The sequence below is a fragment of the Anopheles merus genome, chromosome 2R (genome assembly GCF_017562075.2).
Source record: "Anopheles merus strain MAF chromosome 2R, AmerM5.1, whole genome shotgun sequence".
In the NCBI taxonomy this organism is placed as follows: Eukaryota; Metazoa; Arthropoda; class Insecta; order Diptera; family Culicidae; genus Anopheles; species Anopheles merus.
The window spans coordinates 46,172,380-46,185,256 of NC_054082.1; the positions used below are offsets into that span (position 1 = coordinate 46,172,380).

The 12,877-nt window shown below is 43.1% G+C and overlaps 1 protein-coding gene across 5 annotated transcripts in view; it reads left to right on the top strand.

Annotated features, from left to right (window-relative positions):
- The window catches only part of LOC121590049, a 100,543-nt gene that overhangs the window by 84,881 nt on the left and 2,785 nt on the right, over positions 1–12,877 (top strand). For all 5 annotated transcript variants that reach the window (XM_041909394.1, XM_041909393.1, XM_041909396.1 and 2 more), the window contains 2 exons: positions 5,423–5,529; positions 5,638–5,791. In XM_041909394.1, the coding sequence (XP_041765328.1) occupies positions 5,423–5,529; positions 5,638–5,791 (261 nt within the window). The remainder of the gene's footprint in view (positions 1–5,422; positions 5,530–5,637; positions 5,792–12,877) is intronic.

Genomic DNA, 12,877 nt, shown 5'->3' on the forward strand with positions numbered 1-12,877 from the left:
TTGTAGAATAAAATTTTCGTACTCATCGACCAACGCTTCAAGCGATTCAAATCTCCGGGAAAAAGGCGCCTGTCGGGGTGAAATTTGCAGGCGACATAAATATTTTATTTACACATATTTAGACACCGCGTGCGTACCACCGTGCATTATGTTTGCGTCGCAATCAATCGATCCGGGGTTAAGGATTACATATGCGGAATGTTTTTTTTAACCATTGTACAACTGCACCTTAGGTGCTAAGGAAGACTACGGAAAGAACAGTCTTGTGATGTGCGTAAAAAGAAGGTCATGTGTATGCAGTACAAAAATAACAACACATTACAAAAACATAAAAATAATCACAACAATTCGGAGAAAGCAATAAAGGTAGCCAAAGATCCTATTGCGAGATTTTATCGTCCTAGAAGTACAGGATTTTATTTGCTCTTACGTGTTTGATCATCGTTGTATTCGTTGTATAGAAAAAGCTTACATTAGTTTTACATTCGACTGCTTGTAATAAAGATTTCCGTTTATGTTCTTAAACGTAAATATAGTAAATAACGGTTCTACATGGTCATGAAGGAAGCTATAAATCTGGTATAAACTATTTAGTTTAGGTACATTTTTATATCAATTTGATACATTAAAATGAGTTAAAAAAAGTATAAAAAAACAGAGAAATTAAACGAAACTTCTGAAAAGAATCATTAATCTTTTCCCGCTAATTTTGGAACTTACGATACAACAGAACTGGGCGCCACGTGGGATTTTCCATTTAGCTAATTGAAGGCTTGTTTTGAACAATTTCATTTAGGTACTATCGTCTTCCTTTCCGCGCCCTTACTTCTTGCTTGGAACGTCTCTTTTTATTCCGGCACATGCCAAAGCCTTTGGTTTCACCTCTCCTAGTCCCCTGCGCCTCGAAATGTCCGGCCGGAGTCACCGACAGAAGATTCGAAATGAAAAAATGTGATTGATAAAAATTAAAATGAGTGATTAATCATCTGCCATGTGCGTCCCATCTTCGCATCACCGGGTCACCAGTGCTAGACGGGACAAGGTTCGTCTTTGTAACAAAACAAAAGTCTCAAAACTAAACACACTTAAGGTAACCGCAAAAGAGACGAGCGAGATACTATACAATATACTTGTGGGAGCTCCAGAAAACGAATGTTTTGCTCAAACTTCGACCACCATCCGCGTCCCAGATCTGAGTATCTACGTTTGTTCGCTCCAAGTGAGTGGGTAACTGTGTGTTTCCTTCCAGCAGAGGATTAGGTTGTCTACGACGTGAGGTCGTTGGCTGGATTAGGCGCCACAAGATGAAACAGGACATTGGGGTATGGTGTTTACAGCGACGAGGGGAAAAGCTTATTTTGACAACTTCAAACAAGCGATTTGCAAATTTACCGGTACCATATGTTTTTCCTAAGATTGGTAAAAGAGCTAAAGAGAGAGAGAGAGAGATAGAGAGAGAGAGAGAGAGAGAGAGGAATTGAAAAATAACAAGAACTTGAAAACTGGAACCAAAAGGAAAGAGGGAGAGATAGACTAGAATCTTAAGTGACCATTCGCTAAACTGTAAGCAAATCGACAAAAAACCAAGACCATTAACATTTGAGAAATTAACTAGCTCAATCACAGACTGCGTTGCATGCTGCTACAAGAAAAACTACTATTTTGGTGACTGAAGTACAGCTTAACGCCTCCACAAGAACACGAATACAATCAAGGTCAATGGAGGAAATCCACTTGAACGATTTGTGTAACTTTTTGGTACTCAAGGAAACGCTTGCACAGCTCATCCTTATGATTTCACAATGCAAAGAGAACAATTTCTACCTCTCTCTACATGCTGTTTGGTTTTACTTTCGCTGCACTAGCGCGCCTGCAGCGTATGTTGGCATATGTCATACACCACAATTCCCTCCACCGCAAGCGCATTCAAGGACCTAGCAGTGTTCACGGAAGATGTTTTTTTTTGTTGTTTTATTTTCCTTGTTCGCCCCCTATTCGTCCCCATTCGATAAGCGGATCGCACTCGAAACAGCAAAAGGGCAGCTAGAGATTACACCGATGTTGGTTGTGCGATTGGTTCCGCGGATTCCGCGTTGCGATTACTAGTGGGGGCCGCTTCTCTGGCACGCCCTTCAACGCCCTTGCAACTGCGTGCCCGAAGCGAATGTTGGGCACGGCATTTTACCGATTCGACGCCTTTGCTACCAAGGAGGGGAAGGAAGGCACATGATCGCAACGATAAATCGGAAAATCGCAAACCGATATCGATATCGGTGCCGCATAATCGAATTCAATTTTCTGCCGCACCCGCAAACCCGTGACCGAGCACATAACCTATGTGGTATGTCCGGAGGCTAATAATACGACTCGTGTCAACAGATGGTCAGGGAGTCTTCCTGCTGCCATTATCATATTGCTCCAGTGGGTAAAATTCTGAAATTTTCTGACTGTTTCGAGCATTACATATTGTAAAATGGTGGTGGATTTTTGCTTGTTTTTTTTTATACATCGCTGCCAGCGTGTTGCTTGTCTCCTGAAAGCAGGGGCACATAATCCCTGCCAAAATAATGTCATCAATAAGGCTAATTGAAACCTTAAGTCCTTGACCAATATTTTGACCCATCGTTAATTTGTCACTTAAATCAAACATCATCAAAAACACGCCACATAAACGATGGCAACTAAATGGCTTTTTCCGTAAACAACACGCAATATTCGGCGCTTTTATTGTTCTCTTCCATTTTCTCTCTCTCTCTCCCCCTCCCCTTTCTCTGTTGTCTGTTATATTCCTAACAGAACATAAAGGTATTAAATTTTTATCATACATGTAGACCCGCTGTTAATAATACTTACACTTTCTCGACCATCTCGAATTTGGTGTGGCGGTAGGAGCACATAAAGGGTGATGGTATACACGGCAAATCCCTCCACCGGTTTACGTGCGATGGTCTTGCCGATGCCGATCTTGTTTCATTTTAACGCCACCATTAATCAACCGGCGATGGAATTAAATCCCACGGCGTGTCGGGTAAATGGATCTGGCGACGAGTGCGTGCATTTTTTTTTTGTTTTTGGGTTTATTTTAGTTTTCTTGATAATATTTGTTTTTGTTTTATAGCACAACCGAAATTATAAGCGTCTGCAGATTGCGAACGGTTTAACAAAGATAGTATTTTGGTGTTGAGTGAATTTCAGATGAAATATACAAATCGACATAGTTTCCAACTACTCATCATCATAGCTATAAAAAGACTATAAAAAGAATTTTTGGGTCGAATTTCCATAACAGTGATTTGTAAAATTATATTTCCGAAGAAAATAGAGCCATCAGTCATATCAACGATAGGACCTCTTTTCAGTTTTGATATTGTCTTTGAGACAGTATCGGCAACATTAAAAGACATAAAAACTCCAACATATATATATAATGTTTATTTTTTTTTATTATATTCTTCATTAACCCAGCAGTACAACGGTTTACTCTGAATTTTCGCTTAATCGAGCATGTGACTATAATGAAGTAAGGTCATTGAATAGGTTAAGCAGTCTTTTTCCCGTCTGAACTCAATTCAGAACATTGTATTTGAAGCAATAATCTTTTCTGCTTTACAAATATTGCCTCAAAAGATAGATATTGGCAGCACCTCCAATGCAGTGAAGAGGTGTTGCCATATCCTGGAGGGATAAGAGAACGCCAGTGCAATAATGGAATTCGTATGCGGTGCAGAGCGATTAAATAAGTTATCAATTGCAGATGTAAAGCGATCTGTAAAATGGGTGAAAAGGTTAATTTCTGGAGGCCAGAATATTAAAAAAGGTTATATTAATGCGAACGAATATTCATTACCTGTACCGCGTCGATACATTGTCGATACGATCGATTACGGTTCGTTTCGATTCTGACTGTTCGATCCGTTTGTATGTAAGTAGGAAATGTGGTAAAAGTTTTTGGTTCGATGCTTTGTTGTTTTAATTTTGTCTTTTTTGTAATATATATGGAATCACAAATAGATGGTACTGTCATTGGCACGTGGCATCCGTTCTAGTGAGGCCACCAATGACCGATCCTACCTTGCCGCATTATCGTATCCCTGGAGAAATCCATACTTTCCTCGATCGCATCGGAACCGGCATCGAAATCAATGCAACAGCATCACTTTGACTAATCGATTCATAACGTTACCTCCGGCCATCACCGGCGAAGGGCAGACGAGTGCAGTCAAGCGCGCCTGTGCTCTTACATCCCCGGGTCATACACACACACTCACATTTGCCGGATCGAAATCGGCCGTGATAAAAGACGGTCGCACGCGCATACCGCCTTCGCCATTTCGGTCTTCACCAGCTGCCTGCCCACTTCCACTCCCAGCTATCAGTCGATCAGCCCAGTTGACTTTGGGGGTGGCTGATCCGCACTGGTGGTGAAAGATAAATTTCAGAAACCCTTTTGATATGAACCGACCGAGTTCCGAACGGGCATACCATCTTTCTAGCAATATCGCTTCACCCGCCGAAGTGCTGCCTTGCACTCCGAGGGCAGCCCCGCATTCTGCTCTCGCACTCGCGCAGCTCAAAGATTCGATCGATCGATCGCCAGCATCATCGTTTTTTTTTGCTTTCGTTTCTGTTCACTCTAGATCTTAGTATGTGCCGGTGGTAAGGCGTCGTGGACAGTTGGTGTGTGGGGCGACGGCGAATGTGTGTGGTGGAAAGACACACGAAAAACAATACGATTAATCGATTTAATTGATTTCTGTCGTTTTGTCTGTGTGTTCTCCTGCGTCGCGGTACAGATCCCAAGAGAATTAACCCTTCGGGCACCGGGCGCTGACCGATGTACGGTTCAATCGCAGTAGATGCCACTTCCAATCTCTTCCCCGCTATCTCTCTCTCTCTCTCTCTCTCTCTCTCTCTCTCTCTCTCTCTCTGTCTCTGTCTCTCTCTCTCTCTTTCTCCCCCCCTCCCTCCATCCAATCGTTCTTACCTTTGCCAATTGCATCTGTCATGGACGACTTTTTTATGTTTACCCGCCAGCAGCATCGCGGCAAACATATGTTCACGGTTGTCGGCTGTCAATATCGGACAGAAATGGTCGCGCTTTTGCCGCACACTTGCCGACGGCCGGGACTCATCGTATTCCATTAATTTCGATGATGGTTTGTTGGGGTTCCTATCGATTTCAGGTGGAAGGTGAAATTTCACTGTGAGCCGGATGGTTTTCTTTGAAATCACGTGGATTGCAGAATGGAATTAATTTTCGTTATGACTGTTGGGTGATTATTAGAAATCAAACAATTATATCATATTTCCTTTTTTTTACTATATTATTTGGTTGTTTTTCTTTATTTTTTGATAACTTATATTTGAATATTTGAAGATATTTACATTCACGCTTGCAATGTGGTTTTCATCTCTTTTCTAGTGGAGAATTTCATCTTGGCTACAGCCGAAGTGAACTTCAAGGAGTGTCGTGGTACCAACTGCTACACTGGGAATCAACACGCGAAGCTCAAAGCAAACATAGGCTGAGTAAGTTCAATCAATGAAATAATTATCATAATTTTAAAAACTTTGTAAAATAACAACATTTTCATGTTCTTCTCTATCTCTCCTTTTTCCCTCTCTGCTCTCTTCTAGTAACCCAATCGGAGCAGGATCGATCTTGCATTCTACTAGTGCGAATGCAACGTCGTCAGAGCGACTTCCTGTGGGTGCACGTGGTGCTACAAGTACGTGACGGTCAAGACTCCAACCAACAGTCGGTGATCGTGTGCACTAATCAGGTGTTAAGGTAAGCCATTGCTGTTTTGTTGATGTCATTTTTGCATACATTGTCCCTGTTGTTGTCGCTTGGCTCACTCGCCCGGACCAAAAGGGAAGGGTTAGCACTGGTGAGCTTTACTGTAAAATCACAATTTCAACCACCCCAACTGCAAAGCGAACGGGAGGTCTCACACATTCCGCAGTGCCACCACCGTTGGCCTACAGTTGGAATGGAATGGGTGGAGTAGAAAACAAACATCACCCACCCAAGCAGCACGCCTCTCCCGGCGCAATCGTCGATCAATCTGATGGACTGAACATTCGACCGATCGACATTCGATCATTATCGGGAAACGAGAATCAATTCGCCACGGCAAACAGTTTTACGACGCAAGCACATGAGCTATGCGTTTGGGCATTTAATCGTACGCGAGCGACCAGAACAAACAAGCTACGACAAAAACAAAAATGGCATACCACCGGACCCCACCAAATGACGAGCTGTACGAAATTTGTTCGGGTTTGTCGTCTGCGGTCGCGCATATGTCTTCCTGGGAACGTATGGGAACGTATTGCAACGCTCAATGTTCCGCATTCGCGGGTGCATGAATGTGCAGCGTTCGTGAACACATTTCCGGAGCTGCGGAGCAGATTTACAGGCCGTAGGAAATGATGAAATTATTGCAGCAAATGCTAAATATCGTCCGCGGTGAAGTTGCGATTGCAATCGGCGGTACGATGAGCGGCCGCCATCGGCGTTGTCGTTGTCGGTAATATGTTGCTGTCAACGGGCAACATGCGAGATTGAAGCGGGAGCCCCACTTTGACGATCTCAGGTCTGAATTCATGCCAGATATCTCTCTTTCTCTCCGTCTGGACAGTCGAGAATCAACGCGACCGAAAAACCCGCACTGAGCTGACGGAGCTAAGCTGCCAGCCCGATAGTGATCGCCCAGGGCCGGACCTACCTGGGGCCGGCCAGAGTGGGTTTGCTGATTTTGACGCAACCGAACGGATTTATGGTTATCGGTACGTTCCATCTGCAGCCAACGAACGGATCTGGCCTTATCAGCGATCTGCGTAGGCTTTTAGAACCCGCCAGTTAATAAAGTGTTCGCCCATTACTGTAATGTGAGCTATTTTATGACTGCGCTGGGTTGGTTAGCGAGTAGGTTCAAATATATAATTTCTTGCGAGTACCAGAAAACAATATTGTTGCGTTAAAGTGTGCAATTCAAATTATCATTTTGAATGTGTCAAATCGTAGGATCTATCAACAACAAATGTCTTACTGAAGCTAGTAAGGAACTATCGAATTGATAGCTGATTGCTAGAAAGTAGAGTCTAGTGGAGAAAGTAAACAATTCTCGTATGAATAACAGTGTTTTGCCGAACTGCTTTGCCCTGCGTCCCGAAAATCACTTCATTACTGAGAGAGTGCCCAGCCGCTCATAACAACATAATTACCCGCATGCCTGCCCGTGTTTGACGCTAATCGTCGGCTCGCAAATCCTTTCAGCGCTGCACGAAAAACCGTATAGCAGCGCGTGTCTGAAGGAGCTGTCGGGAGCAAATTAGCCGGAACACTGTGCACCATTGAGAGGCGCCCCGGTGAGCCATATCGTGACGGTATCCTTCTCGCTTGCCGTTCAAAAAAAGGGGAAAAAGAACACACGGCAGGAATTTAATTACCGATTCGATCGATCACAACGATATCGATTCGTTTAGATGATTGCGGTGCTGCTGGTTGGTGGTTGAAAGTCACCCCGGAACCTACTTGGTTGGAAACGGTTGTTTATTTAACCGACAAAACCACGCTGCCAACTCACGGTTCAGGCGGGCATTGTGGTAAACGCACCTGTCGGGCGTTTTCTAAGTCTGTCGGGTAGCACGGCCACGCCAAAGCAGAATAAAGTCGTGCCACAGACAAATAATTCACACACGAGCGTCGACGCCATCGATCCGCCAAAACGGTGGCCAACTACCATCGATCAACATGGGCATATGCTGTACGGTAGTGTCGGTGGGCGTACATTGATTTCATTCCTTTCGGTTCAGATGGAAAAACGATCGTCTCGGTACAGCGGGCTGCTCGATTTATGGGCTTTAATATTGATCTTGACCGGTCGGTAAAGCTTGGTAATTAATTAATCGCTCCAACGGCATAGCAGCTGCATAATTATTGATATTTAATAAATAAAAAATACACCATCAAAGGACTTACCTAAGCTGCAACTTTCTTCAATGAAAAATACAATAGTAGTTATAAATTTAAAATAGTAATCAAAAACTTTTTCCCACTTCCAGTTTTGGTCCTCTCACCAAAAAAATCGTGTACAAAAATTCTTAAAAGCATCCTGTATCTTCTCCTTTTGCATTTTTTTTACATTTAGCTCTCGTTTTCAAACTGCTATTTTCTGGCGTTCAAAAAAAGGTGAGCTGAATGTTGTTCGGCGCTGCCGCTATATTAACGAGAGCATGTATTCACCGAACCAAGGGAAATTGATCAACACAAAGTCACACGGAGCAGCAGTTGATCATATTTTACTCTTTGCGTTTCTCCGTCTCTTCTAGCCAATCTTTTCGTCCGTGCCATCTTTCCTTGGCGTTTGCCATCGGGCCCGACGAAGTCACATGTGTAAACTCTGCCCGGTCATGTTGGCTAGCATAAAACCGTACGCTATACAACCGGCCACCGATTGAAAGCAAGCAAGTTTCTACGGTTCCAGATCGCTTTATTGCGACCGTTTCGTTTGTGTCTGCTTAGGGTCGAACGGTGATCTGCAGGACAGCAGAACCGGGAAGGCTCGAACTGTATTGACCGTACCGATGTTTCTCACATAAATAATCTAGACCACCCGGGCCCACATCCACCGGGCGCGACCCACCGCAGCACCAACACAGTACCATCGATCGATCGTTCGGGTCGATCGACGATCGATCGCGTATGGACATTGGGGATACGGTGGGCTCGATGCCAATGGCCACAATGACCGTATCGGACTCGTGCAGCGCATGTGAACCCATGCGTCCAATGCTTTCCTTTTGGATGTCTCCATACCCGTGTGGATTTCATATGGTGCAGTCTCCAGTGCATGGATGTAGTTCTCTTTTTCTGTGTTTGCAATTTCATTTCGACTAATAATGGTAACAATGATGATAATGTTATCCCATTACTCAGTACTGATGCTCAATGGCGAAACCTGCTAATGCTGGGTATGTAAAGAGTATTTCCTTCGTTCGATTGTATATTTGGAGCGGACGATAAACGTGTCTATTTGCACATTCGAGTACGGTGGAACAGTTTAAGTCGACTCAATCTGGTTGCTTATAAGGTCAACAGGCAACCTGTTTCAACATTTTCAGAAGATAATCAAAATTGCTTTTATCTTATTAGCAGCAAATATAAAAAGACACAAGTTAGAAAAAATGATCCCAGATTATAAACCATTTCTAAGGACATTTACTATTTTATTTCAATTATGAAATACATTTGGAAAAACAACAACCATTGTTGTTACACAATGGTCATTTACTATTTTATTTCAATTATGAAATACATTTGGAAAAACAACAACCATTGAATTCCTAATTCAACTGAAACTAAAATTTTAAAATCGCAATTCAAATTGTCTACCATAGAGGAAAGACCAACCTTTTACAGTTGTTTGGCACAAGTCTTTTTATTCACCAGCCTAGCCGCAAGCCTTTTTCATTCACTGACCGGCCTTGAGGTAATAATACTTAAACAATCTGATTGCAAACGAGCACAATAAATAAACTGTTATTAAATATAAATATATTTGAGCGCAGTGTCCAAACGTACGCATCGCCGGTGGAAATAAAAAAAAAGCTATTCATCTCCACAATACAAATGAGCGAGAAGGGTTGCGCACTTGCACTTCGATCGGCACACGATAGGGGCGGAAGACTTCAATGCGGCTGCAGGCGGCGAAGAAACGAAAACCCTCGAAACAGCCGGGAAGGCTTCGCGTCTCTGTAAGTGAATGAAATATCGTCGAATGATGAGGTCGACCTGTTTAGTAACGGTGGAATGGTTCGGTTCCCTTGTCGTCCGGTACTTGCTACCTTGTTCAATTGCGTCTACTGAGGCAGCGTTCGGATTGAACATCCATTTAGTATCACTTTTTGCGGGGCATAGCGCTGCCACAATTTATCTCCCGATGCCTCTTGTGTATGTATGCGAGCGCGCGCGCGCCTTTGCGTAAAATATAGGTGATGGTTGATACAGCTGTTAAAAACGCGAAACACGCCCGCTGCTATCACTCGCACTTAATGGTACTCGTAGCTTTTTTTAACTGCTCTGAAAGCAGAAGGGGCAATTGCTGTAGAAGGATTTAAAATGAAAGAATAAACCACAAAATAATGCTCATTTAACGTAAAACAACACCTTACTCATTGCATTGTGCATTCAGGATTTAAGTTCCAGTGCATCAAGCCGCGAAACAGAAAAAAGCGAACATTCCTACAAGGGACACATATCGACGATCTTTTAATAATAACTCTCGTTGCCGGTTTTTTCTCCATTCGCTGGTATCTTGCTATAACCTTCCTTCCTACTATAGCCTTCCTTCTGTCAAGAAGGTAACAATTTGCACACGTAACCTTAAAAAACTCTTTCTAGCACCTTTCCTGCATTCGCATCGGTTGCCTTTATTCATTAACATTGGTTTACAGCAATATGGCACATACAATTGCCCCATCATGCACCATAATCAGTACAACCGTGGGTCGAAAATTGCCTTCAATTACCGCCTTAGAAATGGTACAAGCGATTAAACAAACACAATTATGGTCGTTTGGAAGCGAATTATGTCCTAAGGTGCTTTTGATGGGATAATGAGTTCTTTGTAAAGGAACTTGTTAAACATTCAATGCAGATCACATTTAATAAAAAAAAAACATACATTTCCTTAACTGACATTTGACCAACTGCTCATTGCTTATCAATTGCTTATAAAAGTATGAAACAAAGTGTACATCATTACAGTTTCCTTCGCTCAAGTAATGCGGTTTCGATCAATTTTGCTTTCCAAAAACCATTCCTAAGCCAGCCAGTCAAATTGCTTTGGTGCATCACAAATCAGTTGCAGCACGAACGAACGGGTTTGCGCAAACGGAAGGGACTTAGAAAGTTCACCGAATCCTACCAAATGCCGATATGAATTCAATGATGAATTGGTGTATAGTTTGATAGCAAACGTGCTCACCAGGTTCAACCAGTGCTGCTGTTACGTGCAGTTTACTCTTGGTATTAAAAAAAAACTCCATGAACGATCCATGTTAAAGGCTGCTCTAATTTCTATTCCCCATTACTACGGCAGGATCAAATGAACCACGCGAGAGCCGAGTGGGATATATTTGTTTTGTATCGAAAGACCCTCACGTCACACGCCCCTTTTTGGCCAGGTGTTGGTTGGGGTGTTGGGGTAGACTTCTTCTAAAAACTGCTTCATTTGATACAGCAGACAGATATGTATGCATGTTGCAGCATCCCGCATTTGTGGCGCTATTTCCATGCCGTTCGTCCCCGTCGTTCCGACAATTGCGAGGCGAGCAAATTTACAGCCTTATCACTGACGGACCGGTCGCGGCTTCTCGCGCCACAGCGGAAAAAAACTGACATAATTATGGTTCGGAAAATTTCTCACGTTCGCCGAAGCCAACGTTGGGATGGTATGAACGGAATCGGAAGGAACGAAGGGAAGGAAGAGAATGGAACAAGGGTAAGTGGAACCACTTCAGCTGGGCAGAAGTCAGGTACGCTGCCATGCTTGCGGATCAATGATTTGAATTATTGCACTTTGCAGCGACCAGATCCCAGGAAAGCGAGGGGGGGGGGGGTGTTCGCATTTAATCTCACTCCGGAATGGATGGAACACAAAATTACTCATCCTTGCAGGCAGCCTGTTTGCAGGCCCCTAGTGAATTGCTTTGCGAGTTTGAGCTATCGGTCGCTTTTGTACCGGACCGTGTCAAGCTGCTTGAAAATAGAACGCTTGCAATTTAAGCGGCAAAAAATGGCAACACTTCAAAGCATCCTAAGGCCGTTTATGCGCCTTCTAGTTTGATTCAAAAAAAAAAAACTCCCAAACACACACACACACAGACACTTTATAATTACAGCACGCAGCTGGACGAATAACTTTCCGTTTCTATTACGCATCGTACGGGGTGATGCTTGGGAGAGGCAAAACGACACGTTGGAAACCTAGAGGCGAAACGGTACAGAGTGCAGCCACCAAAGTAAAGTAAACTCCGACCGTAAGATTTATTGCCAAAAGCAGGTACTTAAGCCACATTAAGCAATGTTCGTAGTGCATCGTACGCTAGCGGCCGTATGTATCGTACGAGATGACCGGTACCAGGCGCTAGGTGCAAGTGCGCATTCGCAACCAGCAACAGGAGTTTTAAGCATGCGAGCGTGGTTTACAGCGCAAACCGATCGGTGGGAAAACATAATTATTGTTTTAAATTATTTATAAATTTATCTTTAAACGTTACAAATTATTCAATTGAGTAAAAATTTAGGAAACTTATCGATTTCTAGATAATTTTCAATCAAACATTCAAAACATATTATGTTGCTTGAGCTGCGTATTAAAGGCTCCTCTCAAAAAGCATCTCATATGAACAGATTGTAAAAAATCTCCACAAAGATAAAGTACTTTAAGCCAGTCTTTCTTTTGGCCCAAATCGAAACTGAAAATGATTTACGAGCAGCAACAGTTCTATCTGGAGGACTATGAGTCGATCTGCCGATTTCTTACGACACAAACCACGGGGACGCAAAAATTTGCATACAAACCTTTTGTTTTTTTTCAATTTTTTTTTACCAAACCTCAAACAAAAAATACACACATCCCCCAACATTCGACTGGATAAACGGAGACCATCCTGCGACAGGTCGAAAGGTTACGTTTATTGGCGATTCCCATAGACAGCCCTTTCCGCCACAAAAAAAACCAGTAAAACCAAGATACAGTACAGAAAATGCAATGGGAATGCTGCAAATAAAGCAGAACAAATGCCCCGTGCGCGGGGAACCGGCTGCCGGGGAACAACAATCACGAATCACGGTTGCGTTTATTTG